Here is a 12,067-nt window from a genome sequence, read left to right on the forward strand (position 1 = left end):
GGATAAAACGAAAAAGATGGCAGGCGACACTGCTGAGTACAGTCACAATGGTCTTGACATAACATTGTCAGCGAAGTTCTGTCGGCATTGCTTAGCGGATCAGGACAGTGTACGTGTTGTGTGCATATCCCAACTTACATGGCGCAATGGAGCTTGGAAGTATTGCATAAGCGGAGTCGCGTGCGTGGGCAGGTTGGCGCTGTGGTCTGACAGATGTTTATAGAGTCCCACTTTGGATCAGTATTAGCGTGTAAGCAATGTAGAATAGTACATCATGAATATCATTAGCTTGCTTCATTCCAGGCCACCAAAGCACTCCATGTTGAACATGTACTAGATGATGTTTGAAATGTCTCGAGTACGTTTGCGCGTGTGTTGATTGGTAGCGAGAGCAACTTCACGCCGCAGCCGTCTGTTCCCAGGCAGAAGGGGTGTCGTGCGCGTCTGCTTTCTGTTCAACACTACAAATATTAACGAGGATCTATACTTCGCAGTGCTTGTCCGCAACCGCCTTCAATCCCATTGGCTAGCCGCTAGTTCCCCGCGCCTTCCCCCCCGACATCCCTGCGTCGGCAAAACCTACCGCCGACGTTGTCGACAGCTGTAACTTCCAGCACACGAGAACACGAATCAACAAACGCAGTCGTCCACGCCAACGAACACGATGCGGTCACTCCTCACCATCTTCAGCGCATTGCTGGCATACACCACTGCCGTGTATGCTACTGCCCTTACCTACAGACTAGAGGCACATGAGCAAGCATGCTTCTACGCGCACGTTGAGAACAAGGGGACCAAGTTGGCTTTCTACTTTGCAGTACGTTCTCCACCCGGACCCTGGATACGCAATGGCCTCGGAGCCATCAATTGTTTCCCTGCCTTACTCTAGGCTGCTACGTGGTAGCACGATAAATCCTAGGACAGGAAGGCTGACAGAATGTGGACAGGTCCAATCCGGAGGCTCATTCGATGTCGACTATCTGGTTGTCGGCCCAACAGACAAGACCATCCTGGATGGAACCAAGGAGCGACAGGGCGATTTTGTATTCACGGCAAACGATGTGGGAGAATACCGTTTCTGCTTCAACAACGAGATGAGCACTTTTGCGGAGAAGATGGTCGATTTCGAAATCGCCGTACGTAAAGCCTCGCAGTACACCTGCGAATACATTTATACTATCTTACTGATTTTGCGCGCCTACAGGTTGAGAACGAAGCCGCCCGTGCCAAGATCCCGTCCAAGCAGGGCTCCTCCCCTGAACAGACCTCGGTCCTTGAGGAGTCTATTCTTAAGTTATCCGCACAACTCTCCACCATCTCCCGCAACCAGAAGTACTTCCGCACGCGCGAGAACCGCAACTTCAGCACCGTCAAAAGTACCGAGAAGAGGATATTCAACTTCAGTTTGATGGAGTCAGGCTTGATTATGACCATGGCAGGGTTGCAGGTCTTCATTGTTCGCTTCTTCTTCCAGGGCGCGAGGAAAGGTATTATATGAAACTGCCTCTCAGGATAAGAGTTTGGAAGTATCGTGGGCTGACACGTGTTGGCAGGGTACGTATGAGCGTGCGCTAGTTCACTTCCCAAATTTGGAGCTGGACCATCATGCAATCTGGAGATCTAGCGGGTCGTTTGGAGTACTATCCTGCGGGACGAGAAGAGTATGCAACTTTTTTGATTACTTGATTCTGGCGCTACTGGGAAAGCGGCATCTTCAAGGTTTTTGGGCGCACTAGTAAGATACGGAAATTCGAGGAAGAAGTGCAAAAGCCATCCACTTGTCGAGACCCCCCATGTGACTAAAAATCACCCCAAAAAACCTGCCTGCGACGACTAGCTGTTCCTGGCCGCTTTGAAGCGGGTGTTCTCCACCGACTTCCCCCTCATGGTACTGCTCACGTGCCAGCGTGACTAGAAATGCTCACAGTTTTGTAGGAACGTTTGTGGTTATTGTAAAACTTGCAAAATTCTAAAAAGTCTTGCCACTAGCATAGTGCAGTACAGCTTCCAATTCTGCTTCATGTGGTACAAAGCTATTGCGCGCTCAATAGCAATGGAGACGTTGTTCATGCCTTACACTCTCGTCTGTCTTACTAACCCACAGTACCAGATGAGCGACGATTTTCGCTACCACGTTATTCTTCGCTCGCTCGCCTATATATCTGGAGGTAGGTTTGCAGCACATGGGGATGACTTAAATCTCCTTGACCTTATACTTTGCCACTGGCTACAAGCGCGATACAATGAATAACTACATTGACCCTTACATGGGCGACCACGGCACACCCAATGACTATCATCCCCAGGCACGGTTCGACGGCCTTCCAAGTATGCCAAATCAGCAAGTAGCCGCGCAGTCAGTCGGCGGTCCTGGCAGCGTTCAAGGCATGCCTATTCACAGTTACGCACAAATGCAGAGCAACGACCCCAGAACTCTGCCGAGCCAGCAGCGGATGCGTGCCCGACCCACCAGCAGTTCTGGCGGTGCATGTGGTGTACCGCCTTGGCATCCTCTATTCAAGGTGACGACAGTGCTACAAAATGCACAATCAGCCCGTATGAATACTCAGAACGGACAACAATATGGGCTATTGCATCCACAACAGCAAATGATGATGCTACAGGAGCAGCACCGTATGCAGCAGCATCACTTGCAGCAATGTCATTTGCAGCAGTACCATTTGCAGCAACACCATCTGCGGCAACAGAGGCTACACCCAGCAGTACCACAGCAAGAACGAATGCCGCACTTAGCAGCACCACAGCAGCAGCAGTATCAGTGGTATACGTATGCACAACCTCCACAGCCGGTGCCTCAGCAACAGCCAACGCCTCCATATTCTTTACCTGCACTTGCTGCATCCAACATTGCTACACTAAGCGACGAATTGGCCGCAGCAGATGCTATTATGCCTGATGCCATACCCACGAAGAAGGCGCGTGGCAGGCCCAAGAAAATTGCACCTACTGTTCTACCCCCAGAGCCCATTACAGAACCAACGGAGCAGACCAAGGAGACGACATCCTCCCAAGTAGATGACTCAGACGAATTCGATCATCTACCCGGCTACTCCCCGAGAGGTGAAGAATCAGAACTTCTCGAATGGGGATTGCAACAGCAAGCAAAGAACCGCGAAAGCGCCGAAAAATGGAGGACAGGCTCGTACGGCGAGAGCACTTGGGATTATGATCTTTTTGAAGAGAGCCCCGAGAGCCCATGGAACTATGACCTCGAAAGGTTACCTCGGTGTCCTTCTCCCGTCGATGATTCGACAGAGGAGGTCTGAACTGGTATTTGGGCATCTTCTGGTTTTGTTTTTGACTCCTGGAAAATTGGGTTTGCATTATGGGACGGTTATCTTCAGGAAGGGCACCATCATCACCTTTCATGGTTAGACTTGCATAAGTGTCTTTTTGCCAGCAGTAGAACAAGCGTGCGACATAGACAGGATAGATTTGGTATTAGAGCATCTTCACAATCTTTCTCTTGCCTTTTGACGATCCTACCCTATCGCTTTCACTACCTAACGGCGCGAAGATCGTCAGTCGCGAATGTGGAGACGGACGGGCGCTAACCAGCGGGGATGGGTTGCAGGGATGGATGACATCAATGACTTCCAGGCTGGCGTATTTACGTCCCATCACCAATTCCGACCTCCATATCGGCGACCGGACTTCCGTGCACGCCCAGTTCATCTCAACGGACATCATGGAGCTTGCATACGGATTTGCCCTATCCGAACCGATACCACATTTGTGGAACCATCCAGCTTCGCCGGTTTTAGCATAGGGCCATCCGTTATCCCCAAAACACAAACGCCATTTCAAGGACACAGCAGCGGACTTAGAGGCTTACGACCGAAGACCGGCCGTATGCCTCCCGGCATTGATCCTTCGCGTTGTGGTTATATACAACTTCACTACCAAGAATTCGACGTCTTGGTACACATTGCCCAAACCGTTCCTGTGCTTACCCTAGTTCAGACGCGATCGCGGCAAAGCCCTATCCCCTTTTACACTTGGCAGTATGGTATTGCTTACTACCCTCAAAAATATCGCCGTGGTTGGTGCGAGCGGCAATGTTGGCACCCATATTACATCGGCTCTCCTTGCGAAAACACACTTCAACGTCACAGCGATCACACGTACAGACTCCAAAGCTACCTTCCCACCGGGCGTTCGAGTCGCACGTATCGACTATAACAGCCCAGACACCATAGTCAGAGCTTTGACAGGACAGGATGCACTTGTTATCACGATGAGCGTGTTTGCTGGTGGCGCGCAGGAGCAACTCATTCGTGGGGCAGCTCAAGCCGGCGTACCATGGGTTCTACCAAACGAGTTTGGTATGTACAACACAGAGGAGGCTCAGAATGAAACTATCGGACCGGGAAAGACCATCGCTCGCAAACTCATCGAGTCGCTCGGTGTTTCCTCTTGGGTAGGTGTCACCTCAGGTTTCTGGTACGAGTACTCCCTCAGCGGCGGTTACTACGGCATCAACATACCGAAGCGCGAGGTCACTTACATAGACGACGGCAAACAGCGTCTGAACACCGCCACATGGCCCCAGACTGGACTTGCCGTGGCAAACTTGCTATCCCTGCCAGTATCTGGATCTGATAGCGATGGGCCGACCCTGGAGCAATATCGCAACCGCATGCTCTTCGTCTCTTCTTTCGCTCTTAACCAGCGCGAGATGTTCGAGGCTGTGCAGAAAGCAACAGGAACTAGGGAGAAGGATTGGAAAATCACATCCGAGCCAGCAAAGCAACGCTTGGCTACAGCCAGGCAAAGGATGATGATGGGCGATCGTAGGTCCTTTGCAACGGTTTTGTACACACGCTATTTTATTGACGAGACGGGTTTGTATGAGAAGAATCATGGCCTGAACAATGACGAGCTGGGCCTTCCGAAAGAGGATCTGGACGAAGCTACGAAACGGGCCGTGGACCTGGCGTATACGGATTTTCACAAGAACATGTACTCGTAGACTGTCTACCTTTTTCGCATGCAGTTCTATCACAAGCATATTGTGGACATTTTCATTTGTTCATTCTGCAACTTAAAGCGTTCCATCAGTCAAATACAATAGCAGCCTTGACAACCTCTTGTTTCCTCACCGCGTCCAGACATTCCTCCCATTGCTCAATTTTATATGTCTTGTTCGCAATGCCACCCAACTTCAGTCTCCCAGCATTCACATACTCCAGTACATGTGGTATGTGGCTCATGCTACAGAAGCTAGCTAAAATCGTGATTTCATTCTCCCAGATACGGAATGGGGACCAAGCAATCTTAACACTCTCGTCATAAACGCCGTACACCACGAGCTTGCCGCCTTTGCGTACGTACTCGATAGCCTTTTCGAGGACAGTCGGTGCGCCAGTAGCTTCCACCACGATGTCGAAACCGTAAGGGTTGTTGGTTTGGAGGGAGGCCATATCAGCGCTGGGGTTCTCATCGGATATAGTGACGTAGGCATCCGCGATGTCAAGTTTCTGAGTAAGATCGAGCTTGGGTCCAGCTTTTGAAGCGATAGTCAACTGAATCACGTCAGCGTTGATATGAGATGTCTAAAAGGCTTCATGTACATGAGCAGCGCCATTCATCTTGATCAACTGAGCGAGCAGTATACCAGTTGGCCCACATCCGAAGAGCAATACTCTGCTTCCAACCTCCATCTGCATCCGTTCAATACCATGCGCGGCGCATGCAGCGGGTTCAATTAGAACTGCTTCCAGATCGGGAAGATCGCCGATGGGAAACACCATTTTCGCTGGGTATCTGCAATACTCGGCCATGCCACCAGGGACATTACCGCCATATCCGATGATGTTCTCGCAGAGCTGAGTCTTCCTGCGAGTACAGTAAAAGCAGTTGAGGCATGGTTGTAAGGCATCAGCTGCTACACGATCGCCGATGGCAATGTTCTTGACGTTTTTGCCAATAGCAGCAACGGTGCCTGCTGCCTCATGGCCTGTAATAGTGAGCAACGAGATCGAGAAGGTAAACATCATTGATCGTACCAGGTATCAATGGCCACTTCGGTTACGTCAGCGTCGTTCAGTATATGTATGCTTGTACGACAGATCTCACCTTAGCCAGGAACTCGCCTTTACTGCAGAAGAGGAGATAAGAGATTAGTGCATGCGTTGCTTACGTATCCCATCAGAGTCTTACTGGTAGTGCAAGTCCTTTGCTTTTGTCAGTCCGGTGTTCTTCTTGTGGTCTCTCACATGATTTCTCTCTACTTACCGTTCCGCATACACCACAAGCCGAGATTTTGACCTTCCGTCAGTCAGTTCACTAAATTCCGTCTGGTGATTGTCGGTGTTTTGTACAAGCACATCGTCATCGCCAATGGCAGGAACGTCGATAGTTTCAACTGCAAACTTTTCGGGTCCTGAGTATCTGATTTGAATTAGAAGCTTTTTCACCATATTTTGTATTGAGCATTCCTTACTGTAGCGCCCTCATCTTCGCGGGCACATCATGGCGTTGTCGTTTTCTTGGTACTGTATGACCATTCATGATGAAGGTATATAGGGGTTTTGGTCCGTTCGGTCACACCAAAGGTCATTGTGGACTGTCACTGCTTATAAACACGATGAAAATTGGTAGTTGTGTTCGTCTCGACACGAGCGCTGGGTTAGACGCGTGTGTGTAACGGGATGCGGGGTTCGGCAAACCTGCCTTATCAGCCACAGCATCCGGACTACTCCTTTGGGAAAATGTAACTATACTACATGTTGTACTTGCCGGACTGCAAGCAGTTGACCTCAGCATAACGTATCTACATCAATTGAATTGCATCAAATTCTTCCGGGAAAGTAACTATTCCTTCAAACAAAAAGTGTGTAGCATGAACAAGCACTAGGTTAGTAGTACCGATCCAATCACTTCACGCAGCATATGAGCAATGCTCAAGTGGGACGTGAGCTTGGTGGGTACTCGTGATTGAATTAATCACTTCTACTCCGCTTGAAAGCATCTATCGATAATGCGTTGACATAAAGTACCCACTGCATGATGTCGACCCGCTCGCCATTGGCCTCCTGACTTACCGCCTCCTCGTCGAAAGTGCTCGCTTCTGGATGAAAACGAGTTCATCTCGGTCACCGGATACAGCGCGCTGGCTAGTCGATTGTGAAATTGGTACTCGTTGTGGCCGATATCGCGTCCTTCACTAGGCCGCTATACAATGACTTGACCATTGGGAACGGTGTACTGTCGGAAAGCTAGACGTTATCACTGGGTTTCAAGATCCTTTGCGACCGAATCACTTTTGCCGTACGTTGTCCACAAACGAGCAAGCTCGGGGAACCTTAGCGCCGATTCACATTCTGACCTTCTCGGGCCATCAGTTGATAGCCTCTTGCTTGAAAAGCAATGTCTGTTGACACAAAGCTTGTTCCTAATCTCATGTTAGCCCTGGTCCTCCTTTACACATGTACTAATGCTCAACAGCTACCTATACATGATGAATGGTGGTATTCGGTCTGTCGTGGCTCGCGACTCGCCCAGGCCATGGTATGGTCTCCGCCGCACGCAAACGACTTCTTGGATCCCATCGATAGTCCTGGGACGGTGTCATGCACCAAGAGCTTGCGCAATGGGGCTATACGGAATCGGAAAGGTCTCAATTATGCGATTATGGCACATTCTGGGGTCTCGGCAGAGCATTCGGAAGTCTTGGTATCGATCCACGATCAAACTTCAATCATGGGCCCAACAGATGCTTCCATGTCAGCCATGGAGATACGTCGAGGAAGCGACCAGACGGCCGACCGTGGCCGCTCTCTGAGCAAACCTACATCTCTCCAGATGGAAGGTACAATAGGGCAAATTTACTTCCGTTTTCTTTCCCTTCGTCTTACTGATGTCTTTGCATAGGTGACAGGCGCCTTCTCCGATATTGGCGTCAACCCTGATGCAGGCATAGTATTTTTCATGAGCAGGAGAAGTGCTGTCGAATCGGCAAAGATCCTTTGGCGACAAGATCCACCGTCTCGGAGTGATCTCCCAGCACTACGGAGTAGTTCTGACTTCGCGTGGGCATTCTGGAACCGAATGCCGCATTTTACCCCATTAACAGCGTTTTGGAGCGTAAGCGTCAACAATCACCAGACGCTAAATATCTTGAGCCTCGCCTTCAAGACTTATCAGCCGCCACCAGGGCAACAAAGAGTGAATAGTGTTCAGGACTGGCCTGGAACCGATTTCGAGATAATTTCTGTTGAAGCACTCGCTATCTTGGGCAAGTTCAGTCCTTTCACTATGGCGGCAGACTTTCATGCTTTCAGGAGTATTGACAGAGATCTACGCGCAAGGAGCTGACAAATACAGGTTCTCCGACAGGCATAGTGGCTGGCTTCTTCCTCGCCCAGCACAAACGACAATTGGGAGGCAACAAGATGATCGTCAAGATCACGGTCTTCAAAGCCCTCCAGCCCGTCACGGATGACGAATTTCCAACCATAATCTTCTGGGTGCAAGACGCTCGCAACATTTATGGCGATATCAATGGGGCGCATTTGGTGAATGTCTCAGATGTGGTGGGGATCGATCGTATGTGGGAGTTCGGAGAGCCGAAGGTGCTCAAAAGGGGCGCAGATGGGAAGAGCGTAATTCGAGAGCATGTTGTTCGTGTCGAGCTGTAGACGTGAGCTATGACAGAGCAAAGCTTTGAGGTGATACAGGTGCAAGTAAAGAACATCCAGGGAAGACTGTATTCAATCGTTCCAAGGTGACTTGCGCATGCGATGTCGTATACAAGGAGGTATGCATTGCGACAAAAGATGTTTGGTACGTCTAAGATTGAAGCGCGTTTTTGCCAAATGAGGTACCTTCCGGAGGGTGGAGTTTGGACTCGCGCGCGCGACGTCGCGTCTGTAGCTCGGGTTACCTGCCTGTTCGCTTGACGCCAAGTCGGACAATGCGTCCAACGCGTCCAACGCGTCCGACACTCCCGAGCTGTCTTACTGCGCCAGATGCTCAACACTAGCAGGCACACTGTGCAGCGCACTTCGTACTGTTCCCTGGTGCCCTTTACGCCACTGGTGTCGTTGAAGCTTTACGGCTCGGATCATGCGTCACTGGCTTTGACAAGCACAGAACGCCATCAACGAATGCGGAATTGGAACAGTGCCAGACTCGAAGTATCCTCCCATTGTCGACCCTGCATTCAGTCAAACGGTTGAAAGCAGTGCTGACTCACCTCAGCGAGTGGTGTGAGCCTGCTTACAAGCTGCCTACATCAGTATTTCACCAATAATCAGCGCATGCAGGTAATGCTTACATGTTGCCAACTTCTACCGCGTGCGCAACAAGCGGCCCTATGAAAATGCAGAATTCGACTGCTGGTCATCATTGGCAAGTTCTCTAAACAGTACCAAGATGCAATTCGGGTGTTCAAAAAGAGATGTAGTTTGGACATAAAGATGGGAGTTGACTACTATGTTTGTTTGATCCGTTAGATAAAGTCTAAAGTCGACTTTTAATATATGCACAAATAGCACGATGCTTTTCAATACGCTTATTCCGGCACTGTCATTCACGGTATGTATCTGCACAGTATCGGCGCGATTTTCGAAGTTTTACTCACGTACTGTCATATAGCGCTGTCGTAAAACTACCAGCACGTCTACATTATCTAGGGAAACTTCAGGCGTTGTAGTAACGCTATATAGATTGTTGTCGGACCCACAGCGACAGGTCCAACACAAATGTATGCGGATGTTGTTACTGGCGTCTTAACCTCCGAGCCCAGTGTCAGTGCCACTATTTCTGTCAGCATAGGTATGGAAATAACGTGTAAGAAAGTTTGAGCCATCAGTCAAAGCCACAGTAATTCGTGGGGGTGACTGGATTTCTACAGACCCGCCGAATTCGAATTCCAATGCTACTGTGTTGAGACTCCATGTCGACGTGCTTGTCAAAGTTGATGGAAATGCAGAAGAAGATGCGTACATCCGGATGCGATGCACAGGTGCAGAGATTGCAACACCAGAAGTCGCTGCTATTGTAAGTGGCAACCGAAATGCCTCGTCCGTCAAGTTTGGCGACTTTCAGGTACGTTGTACTACTTCGTCAACACTGTCTTGATCCAAGTCGCTCACACAAGGATAGGCAACGTCATCTTGGACGTTTGAAACAGCGAGTAAGAAGTACTGGGAGTTACAGAATGCAGTCTTCGTGGGCAGCACTAGCCTACGTGTTGGAGAAGATGAAAGTACATTCGTTGTAGGCTTCAAGATTGCCAAAGTGTTGAGTGCCGAGACTGATGTCAGCATATGAACCGATGGCCTCTTCCTCGCTGAATGTGCTCTCAAGTAATGGTCAATGAAAGGCATAATGATTGGGACATTTCGAAGTATTACGCCCTTTTCTATCAGGTACATTCAGGCAGACTCAAGCACGATCATAGTTTCTCTGAATGTTCGCGCAGCGATTGAATCAAGGTTGCGAGACTTTCACGCACTGACTTGAGTGCTATAGAATACTTATCCTTCCCCCGTAAAATATTCCTCTCCATGGTTCTCCCTCCACCTCTTGTTCACTATTGTCATTTTCACTTTCCCCTAATATGAAGGCCTATAAACCCCTTTTCGTTGCCCACTGGTTACAAGTGAGCGTTCTGTGTCGTCTCCTGAGTCCCCTTTCGTGAACGTCTCGTCACTCAATACCGCCGACCAAGACACCTATCCAGCTGACATCACGATCACCAGCGGTACAAATCCTGATCGACTCGTTCACACCTCTGCAATCAAAGACGCTGACTGGGACAAGTCCGTGTGTCGAGGCCGCAAACTCCTCCTCGCAATGACCCGAGATGCCAGCCAAGGCACACGCTATATCAATCCCCTATCTACACCGTGGGACGGCGATTTGGAGAAAGAGATGGTGGAATGGGGATGGGATAATTGGCAAGAACACAAAGGCTGGTGCAACTTCAAGGAAAATGGATTGTCGCCGGCATTAAAAGCTCTGGGCATCAGTGACCAGCATGTCGACGACAAAGGCGATAACCAATGTTGGGTTGCGAACCATTTCGATGGGCCAGGTGTGCTCTTCAATCCAGATGACCCTGAGTATATAGATGATTCGGACGATGAGATGTTGGCCATGGATGATCAGTATTATATGGATCCAAATGGGCAAAGAAAGAGGGTAAGTCGGATTCTCGTGCTCAGTTAATTAGCAAACTAAGCTACGCATCATGGTAATTCAGCAAATCCATCAATTGACGCTGCTTCTAGTGCACAGGCGCGTCATACGCTATGGGCATCAACGTACCCGCCGGTGTGCTATACTTCATCTCACGTACGGGGCCGCTAGAAGCCGCAAAGTGGTTGTGGGAGAGAACGCCGCAATTTTCCGAACTTCCCAATCTTAGGATGAGCTCCGATCTAGCATGGAGTTTGTGGCACAAGATCATGTGGCCTGATCATCCTCTTAGCAATATCCGTAAGATATTCAGTCTATATATTACCAATGAGGAGACGAATGATATCGTGGAAAAGGCACTTGGTATAGGGCCAACAGACGATATGAAGAAGTGGCCTGGGGTGAACTTTGACTCGACGTCGGACGAGGGTTTGGCTATCCTTGGTAAGCTCGTGCCTTGTTGTAGGCTGTATCAGTCGTACTGATGGAATTTTGTCTATAGGATCAGCCAATGGTCGCGCAGTGGGTTACTTCCTTGCTCAGCATAAGCATCAGTTGGGTGGAGACAAATACGTCTCCAAGATGACTGTCTTTGAGGATGAAAACGAGGGCAATCCTCATGCCACAATTCTCTTCTGGATCGATGATGTGCCTTCGCCACCGCCGGAGTTACCGGAGCCTGGCGCGCCGCCTGGTGATCATTCCATGGACACTTCGCTTGGGATGGTTCAGTCAAAAGTTGTGAGGAGGAGGGATCATGGAATGAGTATCATAAGGAAACACGTGATTAGGGTAGGACCGGAATAGGTGTAGGGGGGTGGAAGTTGAGCTGGTTTCATTGTCGTCGTGCTTCGAATGGAAGGTTATGCACAATCTGTTTAAGATTACATCAACAAAT

At 49.6% G+C, this 12,067-nt stretch overlaps 3 protein-coding genes across 3 annotated transcripts; 2 read left to right on the top strand and 1 right to left on the bottom strand.

Annotated features, from left to right (window-relative positions):
- Positions 1-16: 16 nt before the first annotated feature.
- On the top strand, positions 17-4,993 carry GT037_001933 (uncharacterized protein; the record flags this gene model as incomplete). Its single annotated transcript, XM_038926980.1, has 7 exons — positions 17-109; positions 644-817; positions 948-1,136; positions 1,205-1,487; positions 2,307-2,356; positions 2,418-3,238; positions 3,985-4,993. The coding sequence occupies 7 exons, from the start codon at positions 17-19 to the stop codon at positions 4,991-4,993; spliced, it is 2,619 nt and encodes an 872-aa protein (XP_038790272.1).
- Positions 4,994-5,078: 85 nt separating this feature from the next.
- On the bottom strand, positions 5,079-6,534 carry GT037_001934 (uncharacterized protein; the record flags this gene model as incomplete). Its single annotated transcript, XM_038926981.1, has 7 exons — positions 5,079-5,546; positions 5,595-5,980; positions 6,030-6,045; positions 6,100-6,116; positions 6,184-6,197; positions 6,259-6,414; positions 6,467-6,534. The coding sequence occupies 7 exons, from the start codon at positions 6,532-6,534 to the stop codon at positions 5,079-5,081; spliced, it is 1,125 nt and encodes a 374-aa protein (XP_038790273.1).
- Positions 6,535-7,725: 1,191 nt separating this feature from the next.
- On the top strand, positions 7,726-11,976 carry GT037_001935 (glycoside hydrolase family 43 protein; the record flags this gene model as incomplete). The annotated part of the gene is made up of 8 exons (XM_038926982.1): positions 7,726-7,834; positions 8,350-8,627; positions 9,693-9,773; positions 9,826-10,074; positions 10,132-10,287; positions 10,792-11,172; positions 11,262-11,613; positions 11,672-11,976. 8 exons carry the CDS (start codon positions 7,726-7,728, stop codon positions 11,974-11,976), a joined length of 1,911 nt encoding a protein of 636 aa, XP_038790274.1.
- Between the last annotated feature and the right edge of the window lie 91 nt (positions 11,977-12,067).

This window comes from Alternaria burnsii (genome assembly GCF_013036055.1).
Source record: "Alternaria burnsii strain CBS107.38 chromosome Unknown 750, whole genome shotgun sequence".
In the NCBI taxonomy this organism is placed as follows: Eukaryota; Fungi; Ascomycota; class Dothideomycetes; order Pleosporales; family Pleosporaceae; genus Alternaria; species Alternaria burnsii.